Source organism: Haemorhous mexicanus, chromosome 1, assembly GCF_027477595.1.
Source record: "Haemorhous mexicanus isolate bHaeMex1 chromosome 1, bHaeMex1.pri, whole genome shotgun sequence".
Taxonomy (NCBI): Eukaryota; Metazoa; Chordata; class Aves; order Passeriformes; family Fringillidae; genus Haemorhous; species Haemorhous mexicanus.
This window is the reverse complement of record NC_082341.1, coordinates 116,556,667-116,572,182: the sequence shown is the minus strand read 5'-3', so window position 1 is coordinate 116,572,182 and position 15,516 is coordinate 116,556,667. Positions and strand designations below refer to the sequence as shown.

Sequence of the window (15,516 nt, the reverse complement as noted above, 5' to 3'; positions counted from 1 at the left end):
AAACAGTTCCTTAAGCTGCATTTCAATGATTTGTGGAGCTTTCTGTTGTCAAAACAAGCTGGTTGTAGGGATTCTCTTGCATAGCCTATTTCAGTATTTTCATAGAAGCTGTAACAATACTGAAAAAAAAGCATAATTTGAGAAGTTCTCCCCTATTATAACATCACTAGAAGATATTGTGGCCTTAAACAGAAAAAAAAAAAAAGAGTTGTCCTTCTCCTATTTTTTTGAATCAAGAGCAGATGCAGGAGGGCTTTTGGAGACCTCAACACAAGCCTTGTCCACTGTTGTCCATCCATTATGTAACCAGGCTGTGCTCCTACTTGCATTAAGATAAAACCTCTTCAGCTTCAAGGTCAGAAAGAAGCACAATGGCCACGCACTGCCTGTGCATTTATTTTTTTTTTTTTTAAGATGAATCCTTCTTTTTTAAGTGATTCTGTGCTTACAATGGACAGTACACGTGCAAGTTTTGAGACAGGACAGAAATAGAGCCACAGGCTCACCAAACCAAAGCCCACTTGTATTCCATGAGTCTCTAAAAGCAAACAGCAGACTCCACAGTCCATCTGTGTCCAGACCCATCCACTAGATGTCAAGGCCCACATTTAGCAGCAACAAATGTTCTACAATCATGTTGTGAAATAATTTTATTTAAAAGAAGAGTTTCATAGAGTTGATATTTTTGAGTGCACACTGTACAACACTGTCTCCAGAGTTGCCATATTATGGTCACCAAGCTCCATCTAAGCCTGAAAGATTTTCTAAGTAGTATTTGGAACAAGGTATTGATAAAAGACAACTAAGGAATTATTATTTCCTATTTGCAGACTACAACAAATAAAGACAATAGCAGTATCTTCCATCAAGTTTAGTACAAACAAATTATTCTTCAGAATGAATAAATACCTTGTGTCACTGATTTAAGCATGACATTACAGAGGACTGTAGTGTAAAGTATGAGTGGTAAGAGCAATAAGAACAATAAAAATCAAATAAAATTGAATTCCCTCATGGTTCTTTACATAGGAGATCTCTGTGCAATTTCTGACACAAAAAGCACAGGCAGACCCAGAGTGGTCAGTTTTTTGACATGGGGCTCTGGGAACTACTTACCCATTAACAAGTAGTATACTTCCACAGGTAGTAGTTCTTTTGAGAGCCAGGACCCTTGTGTCTCTCAAACCTGTAAATTCTTCACAGTATAGTTTACCTAAAAAATAAGGGCATAAAACACCACATGGGATGAGCAAAAACCTCTTACTTCTATTCATATTTACACCAAAAGAATCAGAAGTAAGCTTTTCCAGTGTTTACAAGCTCTAATAGACAGAAGTGCCCCAATGTAGGAAGCTGGGCACAAATGTAATAAAAGTCATTAGTCCTGAGAGCTTTCAGCTTTTCAAGTGGTTGCAGACTGCACCTGAACAGAGCCCCACCAAATTCCCTCATTCCATCAATGCACAACTTGCATTTGATCAGCCAAGCAGAGCAATATAACTCATTTCCCTTAAAAGCACAGAAAGTGTCAGGTATTATGCAGAAACAGAAACACAGAAAACACAGAAACAATAATAATCACAGAGAAGCCTACTGAAGAGTCTAATTCCAAGCAAAGAGACATTTAAATTATTACCTGAGTCCAAAAGGGACTCGTGACAAGACCACAATACTTTTCTCTCCATCAGACTTCATTTTAAGAGGCATCAAGCAGCCTTACAGTCACAGTTCCTCTTTTCTCTCCAGTATTGGAGAGTACAAGAGAAATAAGCAAAAGCAATTTCTATCCCATTCCATCTAGAAGTTAATTCCTTTCTTCTCGTGGTCACAGGAAGATCTCCCTTATTTTCTTCACAGACAGGTGCTACTTGTAAATCTTTGCAGCAGAGTTTCTCCTCCTCCCTTAAGGAGCGTAATTAATAACTTTTGTTTCCCATTTCTGTTTAATATGTGCACTCCCAAGTTCCTAACTGCACAAATTCAATGTACGTGTAAGAAACACATTATGCTGGTTTCCTCATCCTATCTCAAACTGGAAGTACAAGCAGCTAAATATCTGAATGAGCCAGTAAGAAAATAAAATTAGAATTAAAAGAAACAAACAAACCAACCACTAAAGAAAAAAAAAAAAATCCTCATGAAGCCTTAAAATGTGCAAGCATAGATTGAGAGAGAAAATTTCCATGGAACTTCAGAGATGTGAAAGTTCACAAGCGAAAGGCACAATCTTGCTAGCAGCTGCAAAAGAACTATAGAATGTTCTAGCCCACTCTTTCTAATAAACAGCCTACACAACCAAAACAGAGCAGAAACAATGAGTCTTACTCAAAGCATGAATACAAAATTTTGTTCACTACACACTAAACTATAATATCAAATGTAAAGTTAACTAATGAATTAAATCATTAAACAAATGCCTAAGTACCAATCACAAAATTCCTCATTTCCTTTTCCCAGGAAATTTTACATGTCATTTTTATTGCATTAAGATGTCAGTAAATTTGATTATTTCATGCAAAGATTATGTTTTTTTACTTCCTCTATGCCAAAGAGCAAACATCTGATTTTGAAATGAAAAAATGAAATATTAAAATCAATATGCGTTTTTTTTTTTTTCAATTTACAGTACTTTCAGGTTTCTGTACACCATTATACAAGAAAAATTGAGCGCAAATAGGAAAATACTTTTGTACGCTGCCGGGTGGCTGATGACGACATCAAGACTGAAAACACTGGAGAATGCGGGCATCGATCCCGCTACCTCTCGCATGCTAAGCGAGCGCTCTACCATTTGAGCTAATTCCCCACCTACACAAAAAAAGCCTTGAGACTAGGAGATACACATTTTAACCTTACAAGAAAACACGACAAAACTACGTTTCATTATAAATTTGTTGTTTCTTGCTGAGTCATTCTTTCTCCTGAACAACTGACTGCAGCCCACAGCTGCAATCATGGGACACGTCTTTCAGCATGCACACTACTAGAATAATTTTATTCATCCTTTCATAGCACGAGTCTTTGTTATTTAGCTGGTTTCATACAAGAAGCTCTCCAAAAGATCAAGTTACTTAAAAGAAACCAAATGTGTGTTTCTAGGGAAAAAGAAAAAAAAAAAGGCCCTACTTTTATTGAACAACTGTTCCAAATTCAACAAGGAAAACCCACGTTCTTTCCAATTTTCAGGGCATGCACATGTAAAGACTGGTTCAGGAAACGTTTAATAAAGGAAAAAAATGTTGCATCCTCGAATGAAACAGAGTTTTATAGTAAAAACTTACATATATTTGTGTGAGCATATATATATATGCATATATATGCACACACACATCCTGTCATATAAATATGTGCATATGCACACATACATCTTTTTGGCAGGTGCCTGGCTTCTCTGAGGTGAGAGCGTCAAGTGAAAAGAAAGCAGAGCTGTATTTTTCTTATTTATTACCTCACCAAACTCACTTCCCTATAATTAATACATTACTTTTAACAGCCTTAAAACACTGACTTTTTAAAAATGAACGCTCCGGTGCTCCCGTGGCTTGACACGTAGTATAAAGCTTGCATCGTAGGCAGTGAACACGACGATGTACGCTGCCCTCCTCCCCACCCCTGGCGCCTGGTCCTTTACCCCCTCCCAAACCTGCACCCACAGTCCCTGGTCCTTTACCCCCCCACACCCCAAAACTGCACCCACAGCCCGCCGGAGCTCAGCTCCCCCCAAAGAGCAGCCAGACCCGCCGGGGCCCGGGCCCGCCCCGCCAGGCAGCAGCGATGGCGCGGCCGCCCCGGAGCCGCGGTGCCCCGGCCGCAGGGGCCGCTCCGCGCCCGTCCCCGGAGCTGCCGTCACGGCCCCTGGGCCTCGGCTCCTCGCGTTTGCTTCGCTGCTTCCTCGGCACAGCCCTCTCTCCTTCCACAAAGCCTTTTCCCTTGGCGTTCCAAAATCCCCTGCCACCTGCTCCGTGCTCTGCCATCCCCTCCTTCCCCCAGCCTCCTCGCTTCTGCCTCACAGAATTCCAGGATCGATTAGGTTGGGAAAGACCTCAGAGATCATCGAGTTTAACTTCTGCCTGAAGACCACCACCACGTTAACTAGACCTGTGGCATTAAGTGCCACATCCAGTCTTTCCTTAAATATCCCCAGGGACAGTGACTCTACCACCCCCCTGGGCAGCCCATTCCAATGTCTAATCACCCCTTCTGTGAAGGAATTCTTTATGATGTCCAAACTAAAACGCCCCTGGCGTATCTTACAACTACATCCTCTTGTCCTCTCCCTGGATTCATGTGAGAAGAGGCAGACCCTCATCTGGCTACAACCTCCTTTCAGATGGTTGTGGAGAGTGATAAGGTCTCCCCGAGCCTCCTTTTCTCTCCGATAAACACCTGCAGCTCCCTCAGCCACTCCTCAATAGGACATGTGCTCCAGACCCTCCACCAGCTCTGCTGTCTTCCTCTGGACACCCCTCAATATCCTTCTTGGTGCAGGGGGTCCAGAACTGAACATGGCACTCAAGGTGAGGCCTCACCGGTGCTGAGTACAGGGTGACAATCGCTGCCCTGGTCCTGCTGGCCACGCCATTTCTGATACAAAAATAATGTGAACACACCTGTAACAACTTTCACATATGTACATGTAACTTGATCAACCCAGGTTTTTGAATGGAACCAAGCCAAAGTGGCTGAGCTCCACTTTACATCCTTCCTCTACTTATTTTAACCACAGAGGCCTCTCAGGTGTCTCTTTGAAGCATAAAGTGATATACCAAGCAAGAAAGCTGGGTTTGGCTCTGGTTCTCTGTAGGGTGAGAAGAATTTACAAACTCCATCTGATTTGTCATGGTGGTGTTCACTTCTGCTCTTCTCCATAAGCCCTCTCTGCTCTTGCACATACAGACAAATTATGTAGTCCATAATTTGCCATGCAGTGACTTTCTGACTGTTGCTTGAACATCTTTATTTACAGAGGAGATTGTTCCTGCACTAGGTCCGCACTAAACCAGACAATGGCTCCTTGCTAAGCCAGGCTGCATTGCTCGCTCCACAGATGGGAGAAGTTACTCATCCATCAAGTTTAAGCCATGCCAAGAAGAAATTAAATCAGAGCTTGAGGCAGGATCACCACCTGACTGGTTTCTAACCAGCCTGGCTTGTTTTTACCTCATTTACTGGCTTCTGGTGGTGCTGAATCATTTTATGTGCCTTAGCCCTGACATGTGATGAGTGGCTTGGAGATACTGTACATGCACATCCAGTTGTTCCTGGAGCTGGATTCTTTGGCAGGAGGCAAGACAGACTAGGAATAACTGAAACTAAGCCACTGACTTTACTCTATGTGGCAATATCCACTTTGTGCTTGACAAGCTTCAGCATTGATTTGCTGCAATGTTTTGACAGTGCCAACCACAAGAAAATAAGAAGGGGAAGAAAGAATAATGTATTCAGAAGAAAATATAGCTGTCAGTCTAAGAGCACTAGTGGTACAAGTAAGAGTAATAATCAGGTATAAAGTTGCTCTGGATTTATGGCCAGCTGTATGTTTAAGCTATAGCTGATTTTTTTGTTGTTGTTGGTTGGTTTTTGTTTGTTTTTTTTAAATACTAAAGCTAGTCCTGTCAGAGCTAAACCCAAGATTTTTGAAGGGCAGGAGAGGGTGATTGATTGTGTACAGTTTTTCAGTATGTGGAGAATGGTAAAAAATTAAAAGCAGTGTGAAAATGATATAACACTTGTGAAGTAAGGAGAGATCTTTGCCATGCAAATAATTCAATTTTCTGTGGCAGCTGCTAGAACATGCACAGACACTTCAGCAGGTTTTCTACTGAAAACACTAGGTGGGAAACTGTGATACAAAATTCAGCTGAAATAAGCCACATTTTTTTCATGTGATCTTATTTATGAAGCACGAACCACCTTGGATACCCATCTGGGCCTAAAAGCACCTGCTTACTTGATCATCTCTAGGAATTTAGAGTGAGTTAGCTAACCAACACTCATTATTCCATTATTTAGCAGTTATGACAAGGAACATATTTAGACCAGGAATTCCTGAGTAACTTCCTGGTCAAGTCTTTAGATTTAAAAAAAAAAAAAAAAAAAAAAAAAAAATCACCTTATTTTTGTCTTTATCTTCAGAAAAAATAAAGCTTTCTTCACAGGAAGTTTTTTAGAGATGGCTGCTAACGATTCAAATGCTGCTATGATCTTAAAGGACTGGTAAACAGCTCAAGATTCTGCACTGATCTTGTTTCAAGTTGTCGAACACCATTAACATTTTTTTTCATAGCCTTTTATTTATTTGAGAAGTGTTGAAGTAGCTGTAATTTTACTAACATTTAGAAAAAGAAGAATTTAAGAGCTACATAAAAATAGCTGAGCCCTTGCTGAAAGAAATTAATGAATTTTTGTTGTTTTTTCCTTATTTTACCTTTCTCAGGAAAAATATCTAGCACTACACAAAAATAGCAAGGTTATAAATGCACAGGAGATGGGTTATTGCCAAAACTTCAGAGACTCCAAGGAACTGAGGAAGAAGGGTGAAAGCTAGAGAACCTTAGCCTACAGAGTTTCACCAAGCCTGCTGGCTGGATAAATTAAAGGTGGGTTTTACCATTTATTGCTAAAACTGCCTTTCCTTGCTAACAGTTAACCTGATGCTTGGTGTCAAAGGTGCAGAAGCTGAGACTGTTTGCAAGACAGGAATGGCTTTTACAGTTGCAAGTAACACTTATGTTCTATAATCTTCTTTAAAAGAAAAAAAAACCAGAAAGTGACAGAGAAAGATATATTGCATATCCAAATAATTCAGAACTTGTGTTCTCAACTGTTAGAAACTATCAGGAATGTGGCTGAAAAATAGAAATTCTGTCCTCCTTAAATGTATACGAATGTACATTTTTTTAAATTGTTTTTCAATCTCCACCCTCAAAGCAATGCCTAGGAAAATGCATGAACATAAACCTTAAAATGAATTTATGTTATTAAAAAAAAAAATAGGTCAATTTAAAGGCATACACACTCAGCTGATATTCCTGCTACTTACAGCCACTGCATTGGGAAAACTAGGTTAAAAATCTGCTTTTTCCAGCATTACCTTTAACCCCTGATGATACAGAAGGCAGCTTCAGGGGGACAGAAGAGCTGCCAACAAGGCAGGCTGGTGGCTTTTCTTTAGAACACTTACCTGCCATCCCAACAGCTGCATCAGGCGTCAGGAGGAGACACAGCTATGGCATTTCCCTGTTCGCACGATGACAAACCTCCCAGCACCGCCTGCTCACGGCTCCATCTATAAAGGAATAAAAGCAGGGCAGCAGCTGCCCTGGAGGAGAGAGTTGCCATTGGGGTGGGTGGAAGGTTCTAGCACAGGGCAGGGCACGCTGAGTGCCTGGGGAGGGTGGAGCTGAGCTCCAGTCCCGAGAGGCTGGGAAGGTGGGATCATGTGGGCAGGGGACCTGTGTCTACTTTGCTGGCACCTGGAGCGAGTCCAGGCTGAGACCGTGGAAAGAGAAAGCAGGCGGAGGAGGTTTGTGCACAGCCTTTCACACAGAGGCTTTCTGGTCGTGGTGGTTGTTTTAGGGGGTCTCACAAAATCTAGTTTTGGAGTCATGGGGGTGCTTGTTTGAACGAGGAGGTGCAGTGGGCAGTGCAGCTCCTCAGTAGAGTGGGTGGTTTTGTGTCTTCTCCTGGGGTTCCTATTCCTGCGCTGCTCTGCCATGACTCGGGCTCCAGCCCTCCTACAACACCTACAACCACACTAATCCTACACCGCATTAGTAAATTTTAATAGCTGTTGTTTTCTGTACTGCTTATACTGCTTGTCCAGAGTTTGCTTAATTTGTAACATTGAGCCCAGGAGAGAAGTGGAAGACTCAAATCAGAGGGTAACTTGGATTGAAGAGTTTGTTGAAGTGGGTGCTATCCTAAACTTTTTTGTTGTCTTAATTCAGCATGGCTGTGGTGTTTCGAATACACTGTAAGCAGGTGGCTTCATGAGTGAATGCAGTTCCTCTAATGATAAATCTGGTTTCTCTGTTTTAGTTTAAAATTATTGTATGTCATGGTGGGGTATAAATTTGAGAAAGGAAAGCTGTCAGCTTTTCACATGGACCTAAGTAATCAGATGTTAAACATACACTGAACTTCAATGAGTTCTGTGTATCTTGACCCTCTAGTCTTTGAACATTGCAGCCAAATACATTTTTCCATTCATTCCCTATAACCAGTTCCTTAGGGCTTTTCATAAATAGTTGATTTATTTATTTGGATGAGGTTATTGTTCTTAAAACTATTCAGTTATTCTTGGAAAAAATCTCATTTAGTGAGCATGTAGTTCTGTTCCTTAGTAAAAGCCACAGGATATAGGGATCTGAATCTTAAGTCTTCTAAGCTATGAAAAATCTTCATTCTCACCCCTGTTAACTTTGGCACAAAAAGTGAAAGGTGGATAAAAATTGAAAACATAAAGAAATTGTTTACTATTCTGTGGAAATCCATGGCTTGGAAGAGACACTAAATGAACACACCTTGTATGTGCTGTTTAGAGATAGCTGATTAGCCAGGTGGCCTAGGCATAGCTAGCCCATATTCTCTGCTATGTGGAATTATAGGGAATGTAGAGAAAATTTAGGTTCTTACGGTGATGATTTAGAAGACAGAGGTTGCAGATCTGGTGGGATTCAGGCATAGGCAATCTCACTACTTTTGTAATAATCTTGTTTATTGATATTTACTGTTAAGAGGACTTTGTACACGTAGCGTGATGTTGAAACTTTATTTTAAACACTCATTAGATTAGTAGGGATATAAGGTCTTCCAGAAAAATAGGGAGTAAGTTGTAATGTGAGTCTAGACATTTTCCTAGGGAAAAAAATACATAATCATGTTAATGTATGACTTCCTGTTTCCCCATCTGAAAATAGAATGAAATCTTTGCTAATCTGGACTCCATATGATAACCTAGGTGGAAACCTAAAATCCATGGATCCTTTTAGAGAGAGAGAGAATGGTAACTTGTATGTTTTCTTGGTATTTCAACTCCCTGATAAAGTTAGAGATTTTACAGGTTGAAATAATGAGGGTGATTTTTGTATTGGTCCCCAGGGATGACTGTGAGTAGCATAAGATGATCTTGCTCAGAGCTGTGCTCTGAGATCACCCTCTTTTTATTAGTGCACAAAGAGCACAGTGTTAACCTAAATGCTAATCTGATACATATATACAAAAAACATTTTGGTGTCATACTTCTTACAAAAGCAGTATATTTAATATTAATTATTTTGGCTTTTGCAAGTTTCTGCTGTGGCTGCTAGTGGTAACTGAAGCTACTTAGGATGCCTGGCTAAGCTGATTCTTTGACTAGTATTAGAGAATTTTGTACTGAAGCCTAACCTCCCAGATGGACTGTACTGATTTTCCTCAAACGTGGTAACTGCAGGAGCAAATACTATTAAAAGTAGCAAATCTTTCTAGTGGTTATTATGTTTTGAGTTTGGTTTTTTTTCTTTTTGGTTGGTTCTTATGTTTTGGGATTTCTTTAGCATGTTTCTGTCCTGTGCTTTGGGTATGAATCAATGAGAAATGGTAAAATGGAGGCAAAATTTTATGAACAAGCAATAACATCTTCACCAACAAACCAAGTTTTATTCTCATTGTGGCCGTTAAAAACAGAAATAGAGATTCTGGGACATTTCTTCTGACTCATGGCATGTCTGCTGTGTTGCTTTTTATGTGATTTACAGTACATTTGGTGAGGTGCTGTCTGTTGGAGTTTGAAGTTTTTGTTCATGGGTTTTTTCCTTCAGAGGATGGTGTGCATTTTGCTGTCCAATTCTATATTTTGATACTGCTTTTCAGTAAAATTATATCTGAGGTCCAAAACACGTTTCCTTCAATGCTTTAAATAGAGCTTTTCCTTCCATGCTTTAAATGTGGGATAAATACTGGATACAGAACTGGAGACATACTTGTTTCATTTTAATGCTATATCTGTCAACTTGAAGGTTAGGCTATTTAACAGAATGAACTGAATATACTAGAGCTGTCCTTACTCATTTTGTCACTGCTAAATTTATAGTTCATTCTGAGTTTTGCTTGACTTTAAGTAAATTTTACCCTACCTGCTAAAGCCTAAAGACTGTCAGTGCCTAGTCACAAATTGAAAGTTTCATCCCAGAATAGAAGGAGCAGCAAGCTTCCTTACTTTGCCGGGCACATTGACCTGTAGGGCTTTCAGTCAGTTGCTTAAATGTCAGTGGTATCTGCAGTGTAATTCCAGCAGTAAAAACTTAATGACCTCCTGCAAAATAATTTCAGATGCTGCTTTACACATTGATTAAATAGGAGAGGGAAAAACTTTTGTTTTGGCAAAGCCAGCTGTTTCAATTAGAGTGGAGGGTGTAGGTGGCAAGACACTGGAATTTTGTTAATGGAAGAATGGCCATGGGACTTCTGGTATACAGCTTTAGGGCTAGATGAAAGACTGAAATTTTTTTATTTTGTTTTCTGAAATCACTAAGTCATTGACAAGGAGAGATTTGAAAGATCTTTATATCTCAGTGTGATTCATGTGTCTTCAAGCATCCTGGGGAAATCAGGAGCTGTTTATGTAGTTATTGAATAAATTTCATTTCAGATACTCCTTTTTTTCCAGAAAAGCAGATTTTTTAATATTTTAAGTGTAATAACAATTCACAACTCTCTCTTGCTGTTTGTGAAACCACTAAACAGAATTTTCACTGCTGTTTCATTATAGTAAAAATTCGTATTTTTTTACATTTTTGTTGTGTATTTTGATTTTTTTATGTATCTGTGTGTGTGTGCTTGACTATCTGGTGATAGCATCACAACTTAAAAATGCCTGAGATATGTAAGTAAATTATGTGAACTATTACTTTGTTTCCTGGTGTTCCATTTGTTGCTTTCTTCATTGTTTCCAAGAACCCTTGTTCCATGGTTGCTTTTTTTTTTAACTCCCTTTTTATAAAATGAACCCAGCCTCTATTGCTGCAAGAGGAAGAACTGGAAGAACTCTACCTATTCAGTCATATATATTTTATATTGTAAAATATAGAGAAGGATAAAGTAATTTAGCTGATTATCTTCCACCTGGGGATTACAGATAGGAAAAATCTGTTTTAGCAAAAATACAGTATTTAAATATATCCAGATTTCTCTTAAGCAGTAATGATTGTTTGGTGTGAACATAAGTCTGCAATTGCCTGGAAACACACGGCCGGATGTTATCCAGATGCAGCTCCGCTGAACAAAGCGCCTGCCGTTGCTTCAAGGAGTCCAGATATCATATTAGGCAAAATTCCCACTACGGCTGTCAAAAGCAGTGCGCTTGCAGGAAGACCTTAATTGTTTCTGCATTTCGCTGCGGGGGCTGAGCGCTGTTACTGCCTGCCCGTGACTTGGAGAGGGAATTCGAAGGGCTCGGACTGCCCAGCTACCGGGATGTGGGGGAGGAAGTTTTGTTTGCCCTGGAGACGGCGGGTCTTGTTTCAGCGCGTTGTGCAGTGACTCCGGCAGCGGGGGACCACAGGCACCAATTGCCGGCGACGGGGCCCGGGAGCCCGCGGGGGGAATTAGCTCAAATGGTAGAGCGCTCGCTTAGCATGCGAGAGGTAGCGGGATCGATGCCCGCATTCTCCACTCTTTTGCTGCGCCGCTGTTTTGAATTCAGATGCGTTTTCCTGGAGCAGTTTCGTAAGGATTAAAATGAATCCGTTTGGAGACGCGTTTGCGTAGTATGAACTAGTTAAGTTTTTAACGTTGATCAGAGCTGAGCTTTATTTTTTTTTAAATGCAAATGAGAGAAGGGCATTAAATGATATTGTGGGAGACCGAATATCACTTGAAACTCACGTTAGGAACAAGCGTGCTCTGCCCATCCCACAGCGGCTGCAAGGTAGCTGGAGACACACTAATTCTGTGATGAGCTGATGGTTTATATAGACAACTTCAAACTTTTAAATCTTCGCAGAGACAATTCCAGTAACTTTTCGTATCATTAAAAAGTAATCATACATGCTCACATTCGGTGCAGTGGTAAGGGACGGAAGCGGCTATTTCTTTTTTCCTGTATCACAGAGTAACAGCGTTAGTTTAGATGGGTTTGTGAAGACATTGCCCCTCAGAGTGCGCAGGTGTAATCTATACAATTACCTTTCCTTCTCCCCTTTTATTTGCCGCGTGAGGTGGTCTCTATTTCCTGCTGTGGGTTTTCTACCACAAACCCGGGGCAGTTCATGGAAGAAAATCTCTCTTCCCTGATGAAGCCACAGCCCATCAAAAGAGTGGAGAATGCGGGCATCGATCCCGCTACCTCTCGCATGCTAAGCGAGCGCTCTACCATTTGAGCTAATTCCCCCTGCCGCAGGCGGGGTGGGGCGGCGGCATTCGGCCTCAGCCACCGCGCTCTGCTGTGCTCGGCTGCCCTGCCCAATCACACTGCCAGCTCCGAATTTTAGATGGGAAACCCCATGGCTGAAAAGCCGGGCTACACACTTGGCGTATGAGGAGCGTTTTCTGCTGTGTTCCGTGGATGAAACAGCTCGTTTTCTTGAGCAGTGCATCCTCTAGGGTTTATTCAAGGAGAGAGAACTATTTTTTTTACATCTCTTACAAATACAAAAAGGCTTGTAAATTTAGGAAGATTACTCTTAGAAGTCACTCAACCACAGTGAGATTTTTCTTCTCCTCCTTTCAAGTCTTTAGTTCATTTTCCAACTTTATTTTCTCATTAAACATACATAAATTATAAACACAGTGGTTTAAAAGTTTATGTTTAGTTTTTGGAGAGGAAAAATTAATTCATGTATTCGTATGTTATGTTATTCTAGAAATTATTTGTATGTCCACCTTTATTTATTGACTTTGATAATTCTGCCCAAATAGTTACATCTTAAATATATGGGGTTGCTAAGCAACTTTCTTAAAAATAAAAATTCACCTGTAGTCATACTAACTGACTTTGCAGTAGGAAGCAGATGGCTAAACCTCTATTCACAGGGTATTGAATCAAAGAATGCTTTCTAGATTTCAAGAAAGAAAATGTCGTTTACAGAGAGAGTGGATACACTGATAGGCTCTGTTTAAATGCGAGGACTAAGTCCTGCTAGTAAACTAAAGTGTGTGCAGTAGTTCAACAATACATGTACTGGTGGTTTTCTCTGAAGGATTTAACCCTTCAGAGCAGCAGCCAGTCAAAACAAAATAAAAATTTCAAAATTGAGCATCAGCAAGTTATAATTTATCCTAGGTAAGGTAGTACTCCAAATCTGTTACAATCCGATTACAGGTCGTGATGTGGAACTACAACTACAGCGTTGCAGTAGACATTCTCTTAAAATTCAAATATTCTCCTGCCTAACTTCAGTCTCTGTGTGATAAAAAAATTAAAATTTATTCTTAACACTTCTTGCATTATATTGGAGATGATTTTATCTACCTCACGTGAAGCAGACTTGATGGGGGAAATATGCAAAAGCAGTTTCAGTTCTTCTCATAGGCATATGTGTATGTTAGGCTCACTGTCAGCCCCCTGCAGCCTGTGGCCAGGATCTCTCCCAGATCATGTTTCGCGAGGTTCAGCTCTATGAACAGTTTTATCGACCCTGTGCAGTCAGAGTCATTATGAAAAAGGCTGATTACCTCTCCCTGTTTTTCACCACCATGTCTCACTCTGCTGCCACTGAAAAGGGCTAAAGCTTCACCCATCTGGTTCACAAGAAAACATTTTAGAACATTTTTAGAAACAGAATGTTTTAGAATGTTTTTTTAGAAACAGAAAAAGTTCATTTAACTCATAAGCCCAAGTGAGGAAAGATCTCTGAACTATTTTCAATTATTAAAACATGTATTTTGTGTAACTCACAATATTGTTTTGTGATCATGAATTTGTTGTGAGTCTTGCTAGGTTTTCATGTAGGATGGCACGTAAAGTGTCCTAATTCTTAACCTGGTTGGGAAAACTTCCTCACCTATGTCTGAAAAATAGCCCAACCTTCTTAGGTTCCTTAAAAAAAAAAAAAAAAAAAAAATTAGGGTGTTTCAGTTTTGAAGGTGTGTGCTCACATACTTTCATTTAACACAGATTGCTTCAATGCATCTTCTTGTCAATATTAATGGAAACTGATGTAAGTTAATTTAATCAGGCTTGAGTTTTGTTTTCTAGATGGTCTCCTGAGGGGACATCAGGGCAAATGCGGATTTTGTGTTATCCTCAAGCTGCTCCACTGTGTTTTCTGTGATGTGGTCTCCCTGGGCGTAGGAGAAGGACAAATCCAGCGTGTGGCAGGTGGCACTGAAAGGCTGCAGGGCACGTTAGCGCTAAGTGCCTTAACACATTACTCCGCCTTACCACGTCAGCTTTTTTGTCATCTCGGGCAAAACCAGGGGCGACTCCAGGTCAGGCGGTAGTTACATGTTCAGAGTGAAGGTCGTAGGTGCAGTTTGTGTTTGTGCCTCTTGAAGTCTAAATCTACAGGATGTAGGAAGTGCACGCACGGGGAATTAGCTCAAATGGTAGAGCGCTCGCTTAGCATGCGAGAGGTAGCGGGATCGATGCCCGCATTCTCCACTATCGGTTTTGCCCCTGGTGGGCGTAAAAGCACCTCACTGCTTAAATAAAGCCTGACTCGTACAGCAAGAAAGCAAAATGCCGCAACGCACTTCCTGTCGTGAACGGCAGGTAACAAACTATTTGCTTTTTATTTTTACATGCACACAGCTGGAAGACGTCTGTTCCATTTTTCCTTGTTTCTTGCTGCTTGATTTGGAAATGCTAAGTGAAATACTACAAATGTATGATTTTGGAATGGAAGTTGGATGTGTTCTCTTTTGTGAGCAGAGACGCCAGAGCAAGAGAGAGAACTTCATTCTACTTGTCGAACTGTGGTTTTAGACGCTTGCAGAGGATGATAGTCCTGTGATCCCAGCGATGACCGTGTGGGGGGGAATTAGCTCAAATGGTAGAGCGCTCGCTTAGCATGCGAGAGGTAGCGGGATCGATGCCCGCATTCTCCAGTCTTTTGTCGGACAGGAATTCGTCCACACTACACAACAAAACGTGTAACTATTTCTGTAAAATGTTAGTTTTGTTTTCATTGGAGTAAAACTGATTTTTTTTTTTACTTCCTCCTTTTCTTCCTCTGCCCTTATTACCTAAATTAGGCTTATATAACTGTAGAGGTCAGTCCTCTGTTTTAACAGTTGACTTTCTGCACAGTGTAAGTTAAATTGAGCAGGAAGAGGATTCTGCAGTATGACATTTTTCCATGCCTAATGAGAAACAACATGTCGTGGTTTAACCCCAGCCAGTCAACAAGCTCTACACCATTGCTCACTCACTCCCCCACAATTAGAAGTGTAAAAGCTGGAGAGCTCAATGGATGAAATAAAGGCAGTTTAGCAGGGAAAGCAAAAGCCATGCACACAAGCAAAGCAGACCTAGGAATTAACTCACTGCTTCCCATGGACAGGCAGGTGTCCAGCCATCCCCAGGAGAGCAGG

General features: G+C 40.7%; 1 protein-coding gene and 5 non-coding genes across 6 annotated transcripts in view; 3 read left to right on the top strand and 3 right to left on the bottom strand.

The window, feature by feature from the left end:
* The window catches only part of UBE2V2 (ubiquitin conjugating enzyme E2 V2), a 36,840-nt gene extending 29,615 nt beyond the window's left edge, over positions 1 to 7,225 (bottom strand). The window contains exons 1-2 of the mRNA XM_059860417.1: positions 7,184 to 7,225; positions 1,117 to 1,213 (exon numbers count right to left, since the gene is read on the bottom strand). Of these exons, the coding sequence (XP_059716400.1) occupies positions 1,117 to 1,120 (4 nt within the window). The 5' untranslated portion in view covers positions 1,121 to 1,213; positions 7,184 to 7,225. The remainder of the gene's footprint in view (positions 1 to 1,116; positions 1,214 to 7,183) is intronic.
* TRNAA-AGC (transfer RNA alanine (anticodon AGC)) lies at positions 2,734 to 2,806 on the bottom strand. Its single transcript has one exon. It is a non-coding gene; the product is annotated as a tRNA-Ala (tRNA).
* Positions 7,226 to 11,582: 4,357 nt separating the features above from the next.
* Positions 11,583 to 11,655, top strand: TRNAA-AGC (transfer RNA alanine (anticodon AGC)). The gene has a single exon. It is a non-coding gene; the product is annotated as a tRNA-Ala (tRNA).
* Positions 11,656 to 12,300: 645 nt separating this feature from the next.
* On the bottom strand, positions 12,301 to 12,373 carry TRNAA-AGC (transfer RNA alanine (anticodon AGC)). The gene has a single exon. It is a non-coding gene; the product is annotated as a tRNA-Ala (tRNA).
* Positions 12,374 to 14,511: 2,138 nt separating this feature from the next.
* On the top strand, positions 14,512 to 14,584 carry TRNAA-AGC (transfer RNA alanine (anticodon AGC)). The gene has a single exon. It is a non-coding gene; the product is annotated as a tRNA-Ala (tRNA).
* Positions 14,585 to 14,957: 373 nt separating this feature from the next.
* TRNAA-AGC (transfer RNA alanine (anticodon AGC)) lies at positions 14,958 to 15,030 on the top strand. The gene has a single exon. It is a non-coding gene; the product is annotated as a tRNA-Ala (tRNA).
* The last annotated feature ends 486 nt before the right edge of the window (positions 15,031 to 15,516 follow it).